Consider the following 17658-nt stretch of genomic DNA (forward strand, 5'->3'; position numbering starts at 1 on the left):
TGGAAGGAAGAGCAACAACTTACTTCAAACTCATCCATCATTTTGCGGATCCCACTTCCTTTCTGGCCTATGATGTAACGGTGAAGATCAAAGGGAACTTCCACCTCAATGGTGACAGGAACCAGGGCCTGCAGGGGACGGAGCACAGTTTACCAGTGGAAAAACTTCTCCTGTCTTCTAGCTTGCCATATACTTGCCCAAAAGAATATGTTGCTGAATGGAGGTACGTTACCTTGTAGTCAGGATACAAATTTGACAGAAACAGAGGACAGCAGGGAACACCAAAATGACCTGTTGCATGTTTTCGAAATAAGCCATCTGAAACCCCACCTGTGGGACAGGTTGCTTTCATATCCTTGGCTTCAGTCTAGCAGAGACTTGGAAAACATCACTACAGAAGCATGGCAAGGTCTGCTGAACCTGGAATGACTCAGCCTCAACCAGACTCCTCCTCTTCTCAGCTGTGCTCCATAAAACAATCATGTCATGCTTTTATGGCTATTGGGGCTGCTTACAAGCACTAGTAATTGCGAAGTCAGGCACTATGATTCAAGCTGCCAGGCTAAGTCACAGAGCAGAGGGCTTTCCCTTGAGCAGTGCAGAACCCCTCTACAGCCAACATCATTGACCGCTTGCATTGCACCTGGACTGAGCAGCTTTTACTGCCACCACCAGAAATTACATCCAAGCATCACCACCTTAACAGGGTAAGGGGCTGAGAAAGCCACACACCTGGAGTGCCTCCTTTGCTGCCTCACACTTCTCCCTGCGGCCAGAGATGATGATGATATCGCACTTCTTTGGAGAGCTGGGATCTGTGTCCTTGCCTTCCCCACCTTCCTCACCATTCTCCTGCACAGCTGGCTCCACAACAGGGGCTGAAAACATGGAAAGTCTGGTGTTCAATGCACAGAGCCCCCTCCTCACTCATCATCCCCCTCCTCCAGATCCTAAGGCTCAGGCACCAGTGAGAGCCCAGAGAGACCTCAGTAAGCCCACAGAGCCTTTTTTGTCAGGGTAAGTCCTTGTTCTCCCTGCATTCTGCAGTGACAACATGTTTGCAACATCCAGGTCTGCAGTTTGACCTCCTGGAACTGTTCTGTTCCCAGGAAGACAAGGTTGATGCTAAGCCCAGATGCAAGGACACGGCAGGAACACCAGAGGTCAGTTCTCTCCATGAATTTTAAGTAGAACATACCTCCTGGTACAGAGTGTAGGCTACACTACACTTATTTGATCATCCCAACTACCATCCTGACATGCATCCACAGACATACCTGGGTTTTCCTCCCTGTCAGGGAATTTGATCTGGACGCCATAGTCCCGGGTGATCTGCTGGATCCGGGACCCTTTGGGGCCCATAATGGAGCGGTGGAACTTTTGCGGAATGGTGCATTCGATTGTCACTTGAGCTTCCTGTGGGAAAGCAGAGTTGGCTCTATTGTCATGCAGCCTCTTTCACACCACAAAACAGGATGTTTGTGCATGGTGAAATCCAAAATGAACACAGAGAGGAGTCAGAAAAAATAACAATGGCTGACAGGGGAAGAACTCAAAATTTCCAAGAATCATTCCTCTTGTAGAGGAGCAGAGGATTTAAAGAAGGTCGCCTTCAACTCAGGACATTAAAGGCTTCCAAGAGCAAAGCTCAAACTCTTTAGTACTCTGAAGAGGAGGAAGCATTAGAAGAAATGAAAAAATATAAAGATAGATGGGAAAAGAACAGATTTGACACTTGACTGCTTCCAAAAGCAAATACTAGCAGAGCAGGAAACCCCTGAAAGCAACCACTGCCCAAGGCCAGACACGGAGAGGCACAAGAAGGCTCCAATCTTTTAATGTCTAGGTGTACATCAAGGAGTGGCCTCCTTCTTCCACCCCTAAAAACCAAGATTGTCAGAGGAGATTGATTCATGCAGCATTGGCATTTTGGAGCCAGCTGCTACCCCCAAGCCAGATCTAAAGTCTGCAGACCCCATATGTTGACAGCAAAGGTTCAAATCCAAGAACTACCACGGGACTTGTTCACATAAAGCTTGGTCATACGGCAGGTTCAAGCAGGACACTGCTGAGGGAAAAGAGTACAGGAGAAACAGTTTTTCTACAACATACCAGGTCCTCAATGATCTCCTGGATGCGTTTCTTGGCTGCCTCCACACAGTCCTTGGCTCCCTTGAGGGTGACTTTATCGCTCTGGGTGCCGGAGCGCGGGAAGCTGACCATCACACCACCGTATTCATCTGCAATCTCACGGAGAACTTGTCCTCGACGGATGACAAAGTGGCGGTGGTGCTTGGGGTCAACCACCATGGAGTCTTCAACCACGTTATCCTGCCGACACAAAACAGCCAGTCAGCACCACCTGTCCTGGTGACAGGCATGAGTTGACTGCACTTAACAGCAATCAGCTTACAACCTCACCCCAAGGTAAGGAAGGATCTTCCTGAGCTCCCATGAAGGGCAGCAAATGGTTTTAGGACAAGCAGGTCCTTCATGTTGACTCGTTACACCTTGCAATAGTGAGAGGCAAGAAAGTAGAAAAAGCTCATACCAAGTTCTTGATGAGGGCCTCCAGCTCCTTCTGAGCTTCTTTGACAGCCTCCTCTGTTCCCATGATAGTGATCAGCTCCTGATCTTTGTCCTCAGAGGTGGGGAAGATGATGCGGGCCCCCGTGTTGTCTCGCACCTTACGGATGTTGCCACCACCCTTACCAATAAGGAATTTGTGGTACTCTGGCTTTGCACGGAGGTCCACAGTATAACTCTTTGTTTGCTGAAAGGAGCCAGAGACCCATGGAACATGTCAATGTATAGAAAATACCACCAGCACCAACAGTCAGCATGTAGATATGTTACCTGCACCCACATGCAGAGTGCTGCAAAAGCAAGGTAGATGCAGCACTCTGTTGAAAGTATGTCTTAAATTAAAAACACCACCCCAAAGACACTCTCAGGACCAAAAAACTAACTGTACACTCAGCATGACCAATGAGAATATAAGCAGACTTGCCCAGGAGAAGGGTCTGCCCTGCACAAAAGGTAACACAATCATTTGCTAACTGCTGCAAGCCAGGCTCTCAGAGGCAACCAACTAATTCCTGTGGAGAACATGTTCACATGCTGACCCTAGAAAGCCTGCTATTAAAATGACCAGTCAGTCAGCCACAACAACTCAGAGCAAGGTCTTGTAACCAAAAGCTCTCAAATCTGAATATATGCAGTGAAATGGAAGAACTGGAGTTGAAATGCAGAGATCAAGAAAAAAGTGAAGGAGAGCTACAGAGTAAAGTGTTTCAGAGAAGTGCAGATACCCAAGAACATTCAAACTACAGAAGCAGGGAGCCTTAACTCTGAGTATATCATCAGTCTGGCCAGAGATGCATTATAGACAGTTCTTCTGCCCATGAGAGAAGAACTCTTTGTCACAAGGATGGAAGAACAGCTTTCTTTTAATGATCCAAACTGTACTCAAATCCCTCAAAAGATTATTTGTTCTATTGATACCAAAGGCTTCCATGCAGGCAGAGGGAATCACTTCAACATCCAAAAACAAACAGCTGGTCAAACCAACCTGCTCCTTCCCCTGTAAGGCAAGACTCACCTTCTCCTCTGCCAGATGTAACAGCTGTTTCTTGGCTTTCTCCACATCCTGGGCTGGGCCCCTGATGGTCACAGTATCACTGCCAGAGCCCTCTGTGGGGAAGTGGATGTGGACTCCACCACATTCCTCCATGATGGAGCGGATGAAGCGGCCTTTGGCGCCAATGAGGGAATTGTGGAGTTTGGAAGGAATAGAGACCTCCACCTCTGTGATGTTGGCCTAAGCAAGGACAGTATGGGACGTTAGTCAAGCTGTAGGTATGTGTTTGCAGAGACTCTGCTTGCTCCCTGACTCCCATGTTGCCAGGAGCTTTGCAGAGCTGAGTATGAGAAATGCCTGACCAGAGAAATTGGGACTGGCCACTCCTAACACATCAGCAGCCACAAACTTCAGTTGAAGAGTCAAGAACAGATTGACATCTGTATTTGTCTCCCCCCTGCCATGCCCCACTACAAGCACTTCTATATTTATATCTCCTGTAATGCCTATATTTATGTTTTCCAGTCCCTAATCTGCCACAGGCCAGTTGTTTCACTTACCAGTTCCTTTTGGATAGCCAAAATTCTGTGGCGAGCAGCCTCACAGTTTGCTCTTTTGCCAGTGATAACAATTGTCTCTGAGTTGCTGTTCTCAGCTGGGAGATCTATTTTGGTGTTGCTTTCTTCACGGATCTGCCACCAATAAAAAAAAAAAAAATCCCAGCAAAATCATTTGAGAGGTGTCCCATGTCAGAAAAAAAGGCCTTGGAGGTTTTACTTTGCATTACCAATGAGCAGGGGAGACCAGTGAATCAGATTTCACTGCAGGCAGTCACTAATGAGCAGTGAAGACAGGAAAGATATCTCACCTTCTTGATGTTGGCACCTCCTTTCCCTATGATGTTCTTGTGGAATTGTTTGAAGATGGGAACAGAAATAGAAAAGCTGTTTTCAACCTAAGAGAGAAAGGAAGGGAGAATTGAAGATTACACCATCCTGGCAAGTGAGACCCCATCCCAGGAACTTGATTAACAAGCCTCTGACAACAGGCTGAGACCCAAGGAATTCTTCATATGGGACACTTCCAAGAATAAGCAAAGACATATACCCTCTCCTATAGCCCTTAAATAACAGGTATTCCTTGCCTGCCCCCATACACATAGAACCATTCCACATCTCCCTCATCTTGAGGTGTGTCAGCCCTAGCCAAGCCACTACAGCTCTCCTCTATTCCAGGGTTATCCAGGCATGGAAGAGAGAATAGCAGATAGAAGTCTCCCTTACCAGGTCTGCCACCATCTTTTGCATGTACTTGGTGCACTTCTCCACCTCATTTTTGGGACCTCTGAGTTGGACAATGTCACTCTTGTGTGCAGGGTCTGGGAAGTTGATGATAACCTGCAGGAAACAGTCACTTAGGGTCAACTTAAACAAATACAATGATTGTAATGTCAGACATGTGCAAAGGCTGGGGGGGAACCTGCATATCTCCTTTCCCATTTGGAAGCAGGTAACCATGTCAGCAGTCTCTGGCCAGAAGAACCATTTTCTCACATGTATTAGATGTATGAGCACACATATATCAGTTAGATATTTCTCATACTCACAGAGACACTACATTTATGACTTTACTGATCATGTGTCTATTACCCATGTAGGAAATATGCCCTCTGAATCCCTCATCTCCTAGAAAGCCTTACCTCTGGGAATTTCTCCCGGATTTCCCGGATCCGCTCGCCCTTCTGCCCAATGATGGTCCGGTGGAATTTCTGCTCAATGATTAGGTCCTTGGTGCGTTCATTTTCCTGTGGAGAACAGAGTTTAAACAGAGTGTTCAGCAAGAGAGCCACATAATTGTCATTACCAGTTTGCTGCCCAACAGCTTACTGGTCATCAATGCTTTTCCTCCACATATTATTCACTCTAGGTTGACAGAGAAGAGGATCCAAGGGAATAGAGGAACTTGCACTTGTCATGAGATCCAAGTGCTCAGTGGGCAAGGGGCACAAACCTCTACCAGAAGGTTACTAGGGAACACAAGAGCTCAAACCCCATGGCCTCCCAGGCATCACATCCCACTAACCATACGGGAAGCGAGTTCCAGCAGCTCTTTCTTGGCCTGTTGGACCCCCTGTGGGTCTCCTTCAATTCTGATCAGGTTGCTCTTCTCATTGTCCGGGGGAATGCGCACAGACACCTTGTAGAGGTCCTTAATCCTGTTAACTGCAAGGCAAGGGCTCTGGTGACACACTCTGCTAGGGCACAATTTGGAAGCAAAGACACCTTGACTAGAGGCCTTAAGGAGTGCATCAGCCTCTGAGGAAAGGCCAGGGGGATGGAACTGAATCAGGGGAAAGTGCCTCTTCACCCTGGGGTTCAGCAAGACCAGATCCTACACAGGAATCTGTACAATTAAATACTATGGCATCTGGAGGCAATAGTTCACTTGCCAAAGTGAGGCATCTGTTTCTTCCCCAGACACCACCATATTGAGACTGGAAGATACTCATTCATTTCTAATCCTAAATTATTTTTGGGGAAAAACTCACCATGCAGATTTCCACCCCCACCCCCCCCAAACTGAGTTCTAAAATGAAATTCACATAGACCAGCTTGGAAAAAAGACAACTCTCCAACCTCCCCAAAACACAAAAATTCTGCCAGGACACAGCAAAGTACTCTGTTCAACTTTCCAAGACATTAAAGCCATCCCAAGGCCACACTGCCCATTTATCTTTTTGTGCCAACTTCACTCCAGAAGGGCAGACGCAATGTAATGGAGGCAGCTGAGCTGCAGAGCCATGATATGATAGGCTTATCACAGAGAGTCTGAGTACAGGAAGGATAAGAAAGGCACCACACTTACTGTTAGCTCCGTTCTTGCCAATGAGGTGTCGGTGGAATTTGTGGTCAACATTGATTTCTGCATAATCCATCCGGTTGATCTACGAAGAATTGTACAGGGCTAGGCAGGGCAGGCCCCCTCTGCTGCTGCCTGTGCCCACTGCCAATGCAGGCACTGACTCCAGCTGCCAGCTACAAGCACTCCTCCTGCTAGCTAGCAGAGCAGAACACTCCTCTGCTTTGAGCTGAGAGCACCATGCTTGTAAAACATTGAAAGGGACTAAAATGCCTCTCCAGCTGTGACTGAAAGAGAGTCCTTCCTTCTCTCATCAAAAGACTAAAGATGTGCTCGTGATTTTTTAAGGAAAGCTTCAAGACCAAGGTTTTTGTTCACCTGCCACGCAACTTGCCTTCTGCAAGTTCTGTTAAGCCTGTGAAGATACCCACAGACATGAACTACACTTCATCTCTGTTCTGTTTCCCCACCTTTCCCCACTTTCTTCTTATACAGTAACACTAGCACCATCAACTTACCAGATCCTTAACCATGACTTCAATCTGTTCCTGAGCCACATTCACATCTTCCGTAGGTCCTTCCAAAGTGATTTTGTCTTCTCCTTCAGTGAATTCGATGTGAACCTTGAGACACAAGGCAAGGAAACCAGTAAGAATTTTCCAAGGCACAAGCCAGGTCAATGCTGTCAGTCAGGCCTACACCATCAATCCCTTCCACTAAGGGTACACATGATTTCTGAAACAGGCAAGCTACCATTTTGGCCATATCAGTGTCTAGAGCACAAGGTTTTGGTGCTGTCCTGAGTCTGCAAGGGCTTTGGAGAAGTTCCCACCTAGCCTTTCTCCAGATACCATCTAACTCACAAGGGAGAAGTCTCATTGAACTCAGCATTTCCAGGTCTCCTACTACATAAATTCTCCAAATACTAACACATAAAACTTCCTTTGAAAGACTCAATACTTGAAAGTTACATAGGAAGGGAAGTGTTTGAAGCAGTAGAATTTGGTAGTTCCCCTGAATATGATAAGATCTGTGTCATTTCCTCTCTGGTTTTATCCATGCTAGAATAAAATTCTCTCTCTACAAAAAGTGAGCTGGATTAAACCACATTCTACTTCAACTGGTGCTAAGCTAATAGTTCATCCATACCTTTGGCATCTGCTGAGTTATTTTGGCCAGGTTTTGTCCTTTCTTTCCAATGATGAAACGATGAAGCCAAGAGGGGGCTGAGACCGAGGAGACGGTAAAACTGTTGGCCTGAGAGACACAGAAGCTGTTGATGGACAGACTGGAAGAGGCCTTCACAAAAATTCCCTTCCAGTTCCCATGCTGCACCCTTGTTATTGAGTTCTAAGCTGCATCTCTGACAGCCTGACAGAGACCACCCCCTTTCATTTGTCAGTACCCAGGGATGTATTTTTGTGGGGCTTTCAAAGGAGCCTGGCCCATTCCGTCAATACCTTTGCATAGACTTCAGTCAATGCTTGCCCAAGCTTTTCAGGCTCGCCTCGCAGTATCACCGTCTCCGAGCTACTGTCAGTGGGTGGGATCTCGACAGAGACTCCAGTTTTCTCCAAGATCTCCTGCAGGGAATTACCCTTGGGGCCGATGACATACTTGTGCTGGGACTTCTTCACCTCCACAGCGATGGTAGTAGTCTTCTTTTTCTGTAGGAGCAGAGGCACTGGAGTATCAATCACAAGGGAGCAGGAAAGGACAAAAGTAAAAGGAAGAGACACAAGATGCAGTAAAGCTCAGCACCCAGTAAAGATCAAAGCAAAGGTGAGCACAGGAGTTCTGCAGTACCCTAGCATCTTTGGGACCTGCCTACAGAAAGCCCTATTCTCAAAAATTTACAGGTGAAATACAAAAATTCTGTTTAAGCTCCCTGGGACACTACATGGAAGAGACCACATACACACCCCTGCCCTTGCACAATGCCCAGCTGTCCCCAGGCAGTGCTGTAATGCAACACCACGCCATAAGCTGATTATCAGTGTTGAAATTCAGACCGGTACAAATGCAGACGTAACCATGAGGAAAAACAGACCAACAACCCACAGAAAGGATATTCATAGTGACGCTAGCAATGGAAAATAAACTGAAGTGAAATTTACTTTTCAGCAACTTCTACTCATGTAACAATTTTGATACTGTCAGTTGGCCACACTGTAGCCTTCACACTTCCCTCCTTCCTTTGCAGCACCTGTGAAAACACACACCCAGAGAGCTCTTTGTGGTCTGCTAATTTCCATTACACAAAAAAGCAGATCTGTCACCTCCTGGGCAGAATCACCCCAAGTCCCACTCTGCTGGGCAAGGAAATGGTAAGACCCAGGTCCATGTACTGCAAGGGCTGCTGAGCAAGAGCTGACATGAGCATGAAACTGAAGGATGCACAGAAGTAGAACAAGAAAGAGGGGCTGTGAGCAGGTGGGGGGAAGATGGGAAGCTCTAGTGACCATCCATACCTTCTCCTCATAGATCTTCTTAACACGAGCCACAGCCTGGGCCAGCTGTTCCTTTTCCCCTGTGAAGACTATCTCTGTCTTGTTAACGCTGGGCGGAGGAATGTTGATGCGTGTCCCTGTCTCCTGCATGAGCTCACTCACCAGCTTGTTGTAAGGGCCAGCAATGAAGGGATGGTACACTTTCTCCACATCCAGCCGCTCCACGGCACGCTTATCCTGCAAGAATCCAGAACAGGCCTCAGTGGAAACTGTTGTTGATATTACCATCTCTGCCACATACAGCTGAATTTCAAGTACTGTCTTGCTTGACACTCTAGCCCAAGCACTCTTTCCAGTTTGTAGGCTCCATCCCTTTCCATCTACAAACACTGCTCTTCCTAATTTATGATTCACCTCTAATCTCCTGTCTTATCTCAGCTGGCATCTAATATGGTTCACTTCAAAATATGAAAAGTGCTTATCTGACTTCAGAGATGAACAAAAGGGACATGCAGAAGATGCAGAACCTGGAAGCAGTGCTCAAACAGGCAGTGGAATGCTATACATCTCTGTTCAGACTAACAGTGTTACCACTGGCTGTGGCTACAAATATCTAATATATCATGGAGAACCAAAATGGCCGTTCAGATAATGACATGAAAGACATCACAGGCCTGAAGTACCTGCTCAGCAGAGATAAGCAAGATCTCGTGTCGGGCCTTTTCAATCCCTTCCTTAGTGCCAGTGATCTTGATCTGGTTGCTGGGGTCATCTGGGCGGGGGATCTGGATCTTGGTTGCAGTTTTGAGCTCCAGGTCCTGCAGCTTCTCACCATTCTTTCCAATGACAAAACGGTGGTGCTCCTTGGGGATGGCAACTGTTGCTGAAGCCTGCAATAAAAAGGGCAAGCATCTATGAGAGCCCCTGCCTGTACAGGGAAAGCTTTTCAGATCCTGCTTAGTGCTACAACTCGGGAGTAAACACAATGCCTTCCAGCACATCCATCTAGCACAAGATTGATACTACGCTAAAGGAGTTGATCTAAAGTGCCTGTATTCCAAGAGTCTAAACCCCACTATTCCCCAAAAAGCCTTCTCTTTTCCCAGGAGCAGTACTCTGAACAAGCAAAAGCCTTCAGGCACAGATGAGGAGGTGTCTATGCTCCACTGTCTCACAGTCTCTCAGCACCAGAGAGCAACTGGGATGACAGCTCTGGGGTAGAGTTTATCTGAACTCTGATATCTGCTGCCAAGGCTACAGAGAAGAAGACATAGCCTGACTCCTAGGAAATTGAAATTCAACACCAGAAACTTATTCCAGCAGGCAGACAGCTCAACTTATGCTTACCATTACTGAGTGCTAAGGTGTCTTCAAAGCAGCACATGCTGCTTCAGGGACTGCTTTTCTCTTGAAAAAGAGGGGTCCCCAGAACTGTTCTCAATCTAGCATTAAAGGGCTGGCTTGTAACAGGGATTCCTGACTTCTACCCTTCTCAATGAGTTTTTACTGACCCGAGAGCTTAGGATTGCTACTATGCTCTTGATCCCAGGGAATATGTAACTATTAACTAACTAGGCACTTACATTCAAGCTACAATAGAAAAAGAAATAAATCAAATAAAAAACAGATCACTTGGTGTGACTCTTCAACTTCCTGTCCACGTGCTGATGCCAGCTAAGCCTAGGAGAAGTTGCAATACAGACACACCTTTCAGACCTGGGGCCAAGTAGGAGGGGTATTTGAGGACAGTGGGGCATGGATCTGTGGTAGTACAACCTAAACTATTTTTTCAGATGCACATTATGTAGAGTTTGTCCCTTTTTCCTCCCTCTGGCAGGGTATGACACACGGGCTGAACAGCACTGAGCAGACATGGTATTAACTACTGCATTAACTACCTTGGACATTACACTTAAACACACCATGACACCTGCCTATGATTGATCTTAATGAGAAGTACCATTTTGATAATGAACTCAAGAACCTGAAAGTAAGAAATCAAAATGCAGAGGACTGAAAGGAGAAGCAACTGAAACAAGGAGTCTGTAATTAATTACCCATGGGGCTCAAGTTACACAACTCAAACCCCAGTTTGAAACTTCCAGCACCTGGCAGAACTCCCTCTTCTCTACTTTTCTTTCTCCTATCCCTCCACATTCTCTTCTGAAGTACTTCAGAGAAAGCACCATTCCGTTCTCACGCACTATGAATTTTGTGTGAGGGGCCTGTAGCCTGCCAGCACCAGCACCTCAGCACAAAGTCACAGGTTGAAGACTCCACCCTTCATGCAACACCATGGCCTGTAATTAGCTTTGAACCCTATTTTAAGCCTCATTTCCATTCCAAATTGCCAATTGTATGCTTTGAAAATATATGGCAAAGCTGAATTAGTCATCTAATAACACCTCCTTGGCTTATAAGCACACACACCCAAGGGTCTCAAGGAATTCAGGAGTCTTGGGGAAGAGCAAGGATCAAGTGAGAAACAGTTAACTGCCCTCACCTGAGTCTGCAGTCGAGCAACAATTTCCTTCCGAGCCTTCATGACTGCTTCCAGCTTGCCAGAGACCATGATGGAAAGGCCCTGGTCCTTTGCCAGAGACAGCTCCAGGTGAGCTCCTGTCTTCTGCATGATGTCAAGGCAGATCTTGGCCTGCTCACCTTCTCCAAACTGATTCATGTCCTTGTATTTCCTCTCCTCCAGCGGCACATGAAACACCTGCTCAGCCACAGACACAAAGAAGAGCACAGCAAGCTGTCAGGGTGCTTCTGCCTGACAGTTCCTCTCTGTCTCATGGCTATACAGGACTTGAGTGGCTTGAGCTGACCTCCCAGGTTTGTGCAGCACATCAACCAGCTGGGCCCAGGGAAGTGCAGGAGCACTTAAGCAGCCAGTCTGTCCCACACTAGGACTCTTCCTAAAGGCGGATTAGCACTCACTACAGGAATTCTGCAATCCTCCCTTTGGGCCTGGTTCAGCTATTTGTGGAACAGGGATGCAGAGCTCCTTCTGGACAGTTTTCCAACACATCCCTCCCCTCCAGAGCAGTCGTAGCTCTCAGCTGCAGTACCAGGGTAAAATACAACAAAAAGGCTGACATACCAAGGATTTCATACTCCAGGGAATGCTTCACTTCACCTACTTTGGGGAGTGGGGAAAAGACAGGAGATAAGACATCCACTCCCACCAACCTGAGTGATGACAGAAGCCTTGATTGGTCGAATTTTGCTCCAGGGACCAGCAGGTTCCTGGGCAGCTTCCAAACATGGTGCTTTCTCAGGGAGTGGAGGGAAGGCTTCCTTGTAGGTCGGAGGATCATTCTCTTCTTCAGAGTTTAAAGCTGTAACTGGAGTAAAGCAAATAGGGCAAATGAGTCACTTTCCCTGCAGAAATACCCCTGTTCACAGGCAGTGCAATTGTAATTAGGCACCACTAACAAGGGAGAGCAAATGGCTTGTGCCCTGCTATTAATCCTATTACAACTATGCCTATGGGGCTGCCAAGTCTGGAGCATGACTGACATCAGCATAGCACAGACTGCAGTGGATGCCACAAGCCACCAGCCTTGTCTGAGCTGGCACAGGGGGTGCAGGGAGTGAACAGCACCTTATTGCCAACTCTGTCAAGAGGGGTTCAATTAGGGGAAAACAGGCTGAGCAGAAAGAAGCGAAAGGACCAAAGGGTGCCGGTCATAAGAGGACAAGACAAACGTAAGCCCAGAAAAAAGGCAGAGAAGGACTATAGTTAGGACAAAGTCTAGGGAAAGCCTGTATTCCTGTACATTACGTTCAACTCACTTGTGCAGTGGGCCATACCAGATGGGGCTGTTCACAGCTGGGAATGGATGCAAAACCCACCAGAGAGTCAGTTCGTACGGTTAGTGACCACCCCCAGCACCTGGCTGAGCAAAGGGTGGAAATGACAGCCCAGCACACTGATCCATGAGGCTCTCGTGTAGCTCAGTGCCCCACTCTTGCATGTGCATCCCAGGGGTGAGAGCACTGCTAGCCAGAACTCTCTGAAGTGTTCAGGCCTATCTCCTCACGGCCCTGCATTGTGCAGCACCACCACTGTGCTGCTGGAGGTGGAAAGCTAGTCTAGCAAAACACTAATTTAGCAAAGGGAAATGCACATTTTTGGGGAACCAGACACGTGGAGTGAGCTTGGTTAAGAGGTCTGTGCAGTCTGGATCTAGAGGCACATCACAGGAACTCACCTTTCACTTGCTGCTGGGTCAGGCCGCTGCGGTGTTCAGCAAAGCTCTCCTGGGTCAAAACTGCCACAGAGCTCATTGTCGACTTCCCACCCACACACAATCCGGGTATGCCACTGGAAGAGATGCAAGTGGCAACAGTATTACCAACAGCACCCAGGGTGAACAAAGTATATATTACTGAGCACTCTTCCAGTCATCCTCTTGAAAAGCACCCCCAGGGCCTATCACCTGCCTGATTTCCTTGTTGAAACAGACAGGAATTTCGGGGGGATATTTCCTCCCTCCACAGTGGTCACCAAAACCAGAGCTACCTCCCTAAAGAGGCAGAGGATGTGTAACCTAAGCAGGTCACTGGAAAGGGGGACACCACAAATTTTTAAAACATACTCTAATTAACTTAAAGTCTCAATCTATTAATTATGAATGGTGTACAATTTTAACATGAGTAAGTGAATGTCTGGACAGTCAGTCCAAGACCATTGTGTACCCCCAGAGATAAAAAAGAAAGGACCCAGGAAGCTATTTCCTCTTCATGAGAAACTTATTTAGGTACCTGACTTAGGGGGACATTCAGAAAGCCACTCTGACTAGCAAGCTCAGCAGCAGCAACATCTTTGGCTCCCCAAAATAAGAACTTACCAGCTAAATGGTCAGTAGCCAGAGAGTCCGTCCTGTAAGCTGCCTGTTTGTCAGCCTGCCAGCTTTTGCTGTAGAGAAAAAAAAATAATTAAAATAAATAAATTAGGTCCAAGACAAGAGAAAACATGACATCCCTGTTACTGTGACTTCCAACAGGGCCTGTACCTTTCAAACCTGCACCTTATCCAAAACACTCTCATACCCAGCTGCATCTCCCCACACATGACACCTGTCACATCTTACTAGCTCTGCAGGCCGTGCCATCATCTATCTACTCAAACTTCACAGCAGGAAGTCTGGAGTAGTTACTCTTTCACCACACTTGCTACAAGAGTAGCCATCCAAGATCAGGCAAAAAATATAGTCAATTAATAGCAGATGTTCAAAACACGAAATTTCAGGGTTGCAAGCAAGACCTTCTCTAGTCAGAAGAGACTAACAACCTGAAAACCTGCCAACAACACTGCCATCAGTCAGAAGTTAGGAATGTAGTTCAGTGGAGCTTGGGTGAATCAACACAGACATCCTCACAAACTAAGGCAAACACTCAGAGCTCTCTACACTCAACTGCTGGACAGTCCAGCTCGGCAGTTTTTATTACAATAAGATTGTGCACCAGGCACTAAATTCTGTCTCCAGGCCTAAATCTGAAAGTTTGAAGAAGAAAACTTACACTGGTTTACATGGACTATTTTAAATGTGTACAAAAGGCAGAACCAGGAAGAAAAACTCTGCTGAGAAAGGATTTCCACCTCCTGAATCTGAATCTGCAAATTTACTGAAAAAGTGCCTAGGAATACAAGTGAAAATGTAAAAGTCAGTACAGTACACACACTGTCAGTTGTTCAATACTCACAGCCAGAGACCCCAGAGCTGTTCTGTGTGCTTCTGCAGAGATAGCACTCTCCTAAAACCCAGTGCCTCTGCCTGCTCATGGGACAAGAGGCTCCCCTCCCACACACACCCTGCAGTGCTGCTTGGACCATCTTCTGTACAGCAAACTTGGTTGCTTTTCAGGAAAGTGACAGTTGCCATCGCTGACCTTCCAATATGTTAGAAAAGGCTCCCAAAACCAGTGTCACTCCTAAAAACAGTGTTGCCGATGGGGTGTCTCACATTATGCTAGAGCTGTGCTGCAGTATGGGAGGCTGATAGTGGCAGAAGGAAAGGAGGGAAGAACAGAGAAAACAGTGATGCAAGAGAGTCATTCAGGCCTGATCTGCACCTCAGCCAAGGCCATTGTTTTCCCCTACTTCAACATGCCTTTAACAGGCAGAAGGCAGCACAAACTGTGCTGTCAGAGCAATAGAGCTAATGCTGCAATTAATCCAGGAATGAGGCAGCAGGTACTGGGACAGCCAGTCATGCTGCTGAGTACAGCTGCTGCAGCAATGCAGATCTCTGCAAGGCATTTGCTGTGTACAGAAAGGGTGACTAGCAACCTGATCTTGGAGAAATCTCCTTGCTGTCCAGGGTTACACCACAGTGTAAGACATGGTTACGTGTCCATGGTACATGCCTGTGCTGCTCAAGATCCAAGGAAAGCAAATTACTGACATGCCACCTGTTCCAGACTATCTCAACAAGGCTTGCAGACTCTGTGGCAGCTCCTCCAGCCTGTTGGGTCACTAACAAGGGTGCCACCACCTCGTGGCAAGCTCCAAACGAAGTCAGGAAGGAGAAGCACGCTAGACATCACAAACAGCTGTCAAGCTCTGGCCGGAGCCTTGCTAAAGGCACAGATGTGCTTATGACTCTCGTTCTCCAGAAAACACCACCTGGCTGATCTTGCATGTATTTTCCTCCTTAGAGGAGGAGGGTAAGGATAAAAAAAATTCAGTGAACAACACCCAATATAGCACCTACTTGAAAGACACAACCTCAAGGCACAGCTGCTGGTTTCACTGTGTACACACCAGCTGCACAGATCCTCCTTGCAGCCTCCACCTCAGAGAGCAGTCAATGCAAAACCAAAGGGCAGCATTTATCCATATGAATTTCTGCTTCGTCACCCATACAAGAAGCTAAGAACAAATACTCCTCATCTCCAGCAATCCCAAGCATCTGGTATATTGTAGGCCTCAGGGATTCATCTCTAGCCAAAATCAGAGGCAACCATTAGAATGGTATTTTAAATGTAACATCAAAACCAGCAGTTCAAGTGCTGCATTTGGATCTTACACCTCCTTGGCTTCCCACTTAGGTTTTGAAACTAAGGTTACAGCTACGTCATGCCAGCATGCAGCTGACTGGGTCAACAGGTTTCAAACTGCCTGGTTGATACACTGCCTGTTGTGCTGGCCTTGTGCACCAAATAAAGTTACAGAAGTCTAAAGCACACTTCAATAAAGAGAACGAATTCTCAAATAAAGAGAATCATCCTAAAAATAACCTCCAGCAAGGGCCAGACCTAATCACATGGGAAACATTTGTATGAAGAGAAACAAAGTCATGAGTTACACTGCCAATACAATCAGTTCTTGCGGATGGAAATGTCAGACACATGTTATTTAAAAGTATATTTAATAAAAACATAATTACTTTGTTAATGCCATGCAGTGAGAACCACACATAACAGGGTTGGGCTGGTTGTGGTAGGCACTGTCCTCTGTCAAACGTTCACACAGGACAGGGCAACCTCTTGGGCGATGAGTGGACACAGATGAAAATACCTGCTTTCTGAAAACCGACGGGCTCCCTCAGAGACTGGAGGCCCAGGCGCCCCAAGTTTTGAGGGAATCACGCTGACAGTCAGCTGCTGCGTGGCAGCCTCCCTTCGTAGCGATTCCCGGCTTAATGCATCATAGAGTGCAACATGACCGCAGCCCTGGCCGCGGGCAGCCCTGACCCATCCCCCATGTTTACTCTTCCACTAGCGCCGGCCCCGCCACCGCGTCTGGCCCTGGACAGGAGGAGCCCTGTGGCGGCCCCGCCACCGAGGACGTGCACCCGGCCGCGTCCTGCTGGCCGGCCCGCCGGGGCAGGCAGAGATAGCGCCTCTCAGCGGGGCTGGGACACGGGCATCGCCGGGGGAGCCTCCCGCGCGGGGCTGTCTGCGCCCGGAGCCTACCCAGGCCCGCACCGCCACCGTGACCCCCGGGGCAGCGGCACGGGGCCGCCTCTCCGCGCAGCCACGGTGAGGGGCCGAGCGGGAGGGGGCGGCGGGGGCGCGCCCAGCGCACCAGGACCGTGCCGGAACGGGGTCGGGGCGCGGCCAGTGCCACGGGGCAGCTGCAGCCCCAGCTCCGGCAGCCCCAGCCCGCCGCGGCCCTGTGGGTTGTAGGCCGGGGGCGGCCGCATCAGGCGAGCGGGGGGCAGGAGCACCCGCGGGGCCCAGTGACAGCCCGGAGAGCGGCTTCGCGGCCGCCGGAACGCTGCCGGTGGCGGGTGGTGCGGCGGGCACGGCCAGCTCCGAGCCCGGCGCTGACACCTCCCCCCGCCGACGGTGGCCAGGGCGCTCATCCTTCTATAGCCACGGCAGGAGGAGAGCGCTCGGCCCCACGACCCGGGGCAGGCTGGGCTGCCCGCCGCCGGCGCTCCGCGGGCTGACCAAAACCGGACCAACGCTCGCCTCCGGCCGCTTTAGCTCCTATCGGAATCAGACCCTAAGACGGCCCTGAACCGCCTCGGTCTGCGCCACTAACCCTCTCCCACCAACGACGGGATCCACGCCGCGCTTCGGCCCGGCCGCCCCCTCCCCGGGCAGCCGCGGGGCCCGGCCTCCCCATCGGCCCGGCCCCACTCGCCGGCCAAACGCGGCAGCCGCTGCCGGTCGGCACAGCCATGCCACCGCCGTCCGAGGTCGCGCTGCGGGGCCACTTTTCCCCACCTCCCACCGCCGGATGCCCTCCCTCGCCGGACTTTGCCCTGCCCGGCCCGGCCGGCGGGAAGTTAGCGCGGACTTTCCAGGCAG

At 48.7% G+C, this 17658-nt stretch overlaps 1 protein-coding gene across 4 annotated transcripts in view; it reads right to left on the reverse strand.

Annotated features, from left to right (window-relative positions):
• LOC121364091 (high density lipoprotein binding protein) overlaps positions 1–17658 on the reverse strand; it is a 38730-nt gene that overhangs the window by 6849 nt on the left and 14223 nt on the right. For 3 of the 4 annotated variants that reach the window (XM_041487064.1, XM_041487068.1, XM_041487065.1), the window contains exons 2-22: positions 13746–13813; positions 13107–13219; positions 12082–12236; positions 11393–11608; positions 9573–9779; positions 8911–9126; positions 7900–8106; positions 7589–7696; positions 6958–7062; positions 6446–6524; positions 5663–5802; positions 5280–5384; positions 4864–4977; positions 4449–4535; positions 4141–4272; positions 3602–3820; positions 2552–2773; positions 2113–2331; positions 1278–1416; positions 733–878; positions 24–128 (exon numbers count right to left, since the gene is read on the reverse strand). In XM_041487064.1, coding sequence (XP_041342998.1) covers positions 24–128; positions 733–878; positions 1278–1416; positions 2113–2331; positions 2552–2773; positions 3602–3820; positions 4141–4272; positions 4449–4535; positions 4864–4977; positions 5280–5384; positions 5663–5802; positions 6446–6524; positions 6958–7062; positions 7589–7696; positions 7900–8106; positions 8911–9126; positions 9573–9779; positions 11393–11608; positions 12082–12236; positions 13107–13182 — 2997 coding nt within the window. In that variant the 5' untranslated portion in view covers positions 13183–13219; positions 13746–13813. Of the gene's footprint in view, positions 1–23; positions 129–732; positions 879–1277; positions 1417–2112; positions 2332–2551; positions 2774–3601; positions 3821–4140; positions 4273–4448; positions 4536–4863; positions 4978–5279; positions 5385–5662; positions 5803–6445; positions 6525–6957; positions 7063–7588; positions 7697–7899; positions 8107–8910; positions 9127–9572; positions 9780–11392; positions 11609–12081; positions 12237–13106; positions 13220–13745; positions 13814–17574; positions 17597–17658 lie in introns of those variants that run through there. The other variant, XM_041487067.1, reaches the window with a different exon arrangement.

This window comes from Pyrgilauda ruficollis, unplaced genomic scaffold (assembly GCF_017590135.1).
Source record: "Pyrgilauda ruficollis isolate IOZ18807 unplaced genomic scaffold, ASM1759013v1 scaffold79, whole genome shotgun sequence".
NCBI classification, from domain to species: domain Eukaryota; kingdom Metazoa; phylum Chordata; class Aves; order Passeriformes; family Passeridae; genus Pyrgilauda; species Pyrgilauda ruficollis.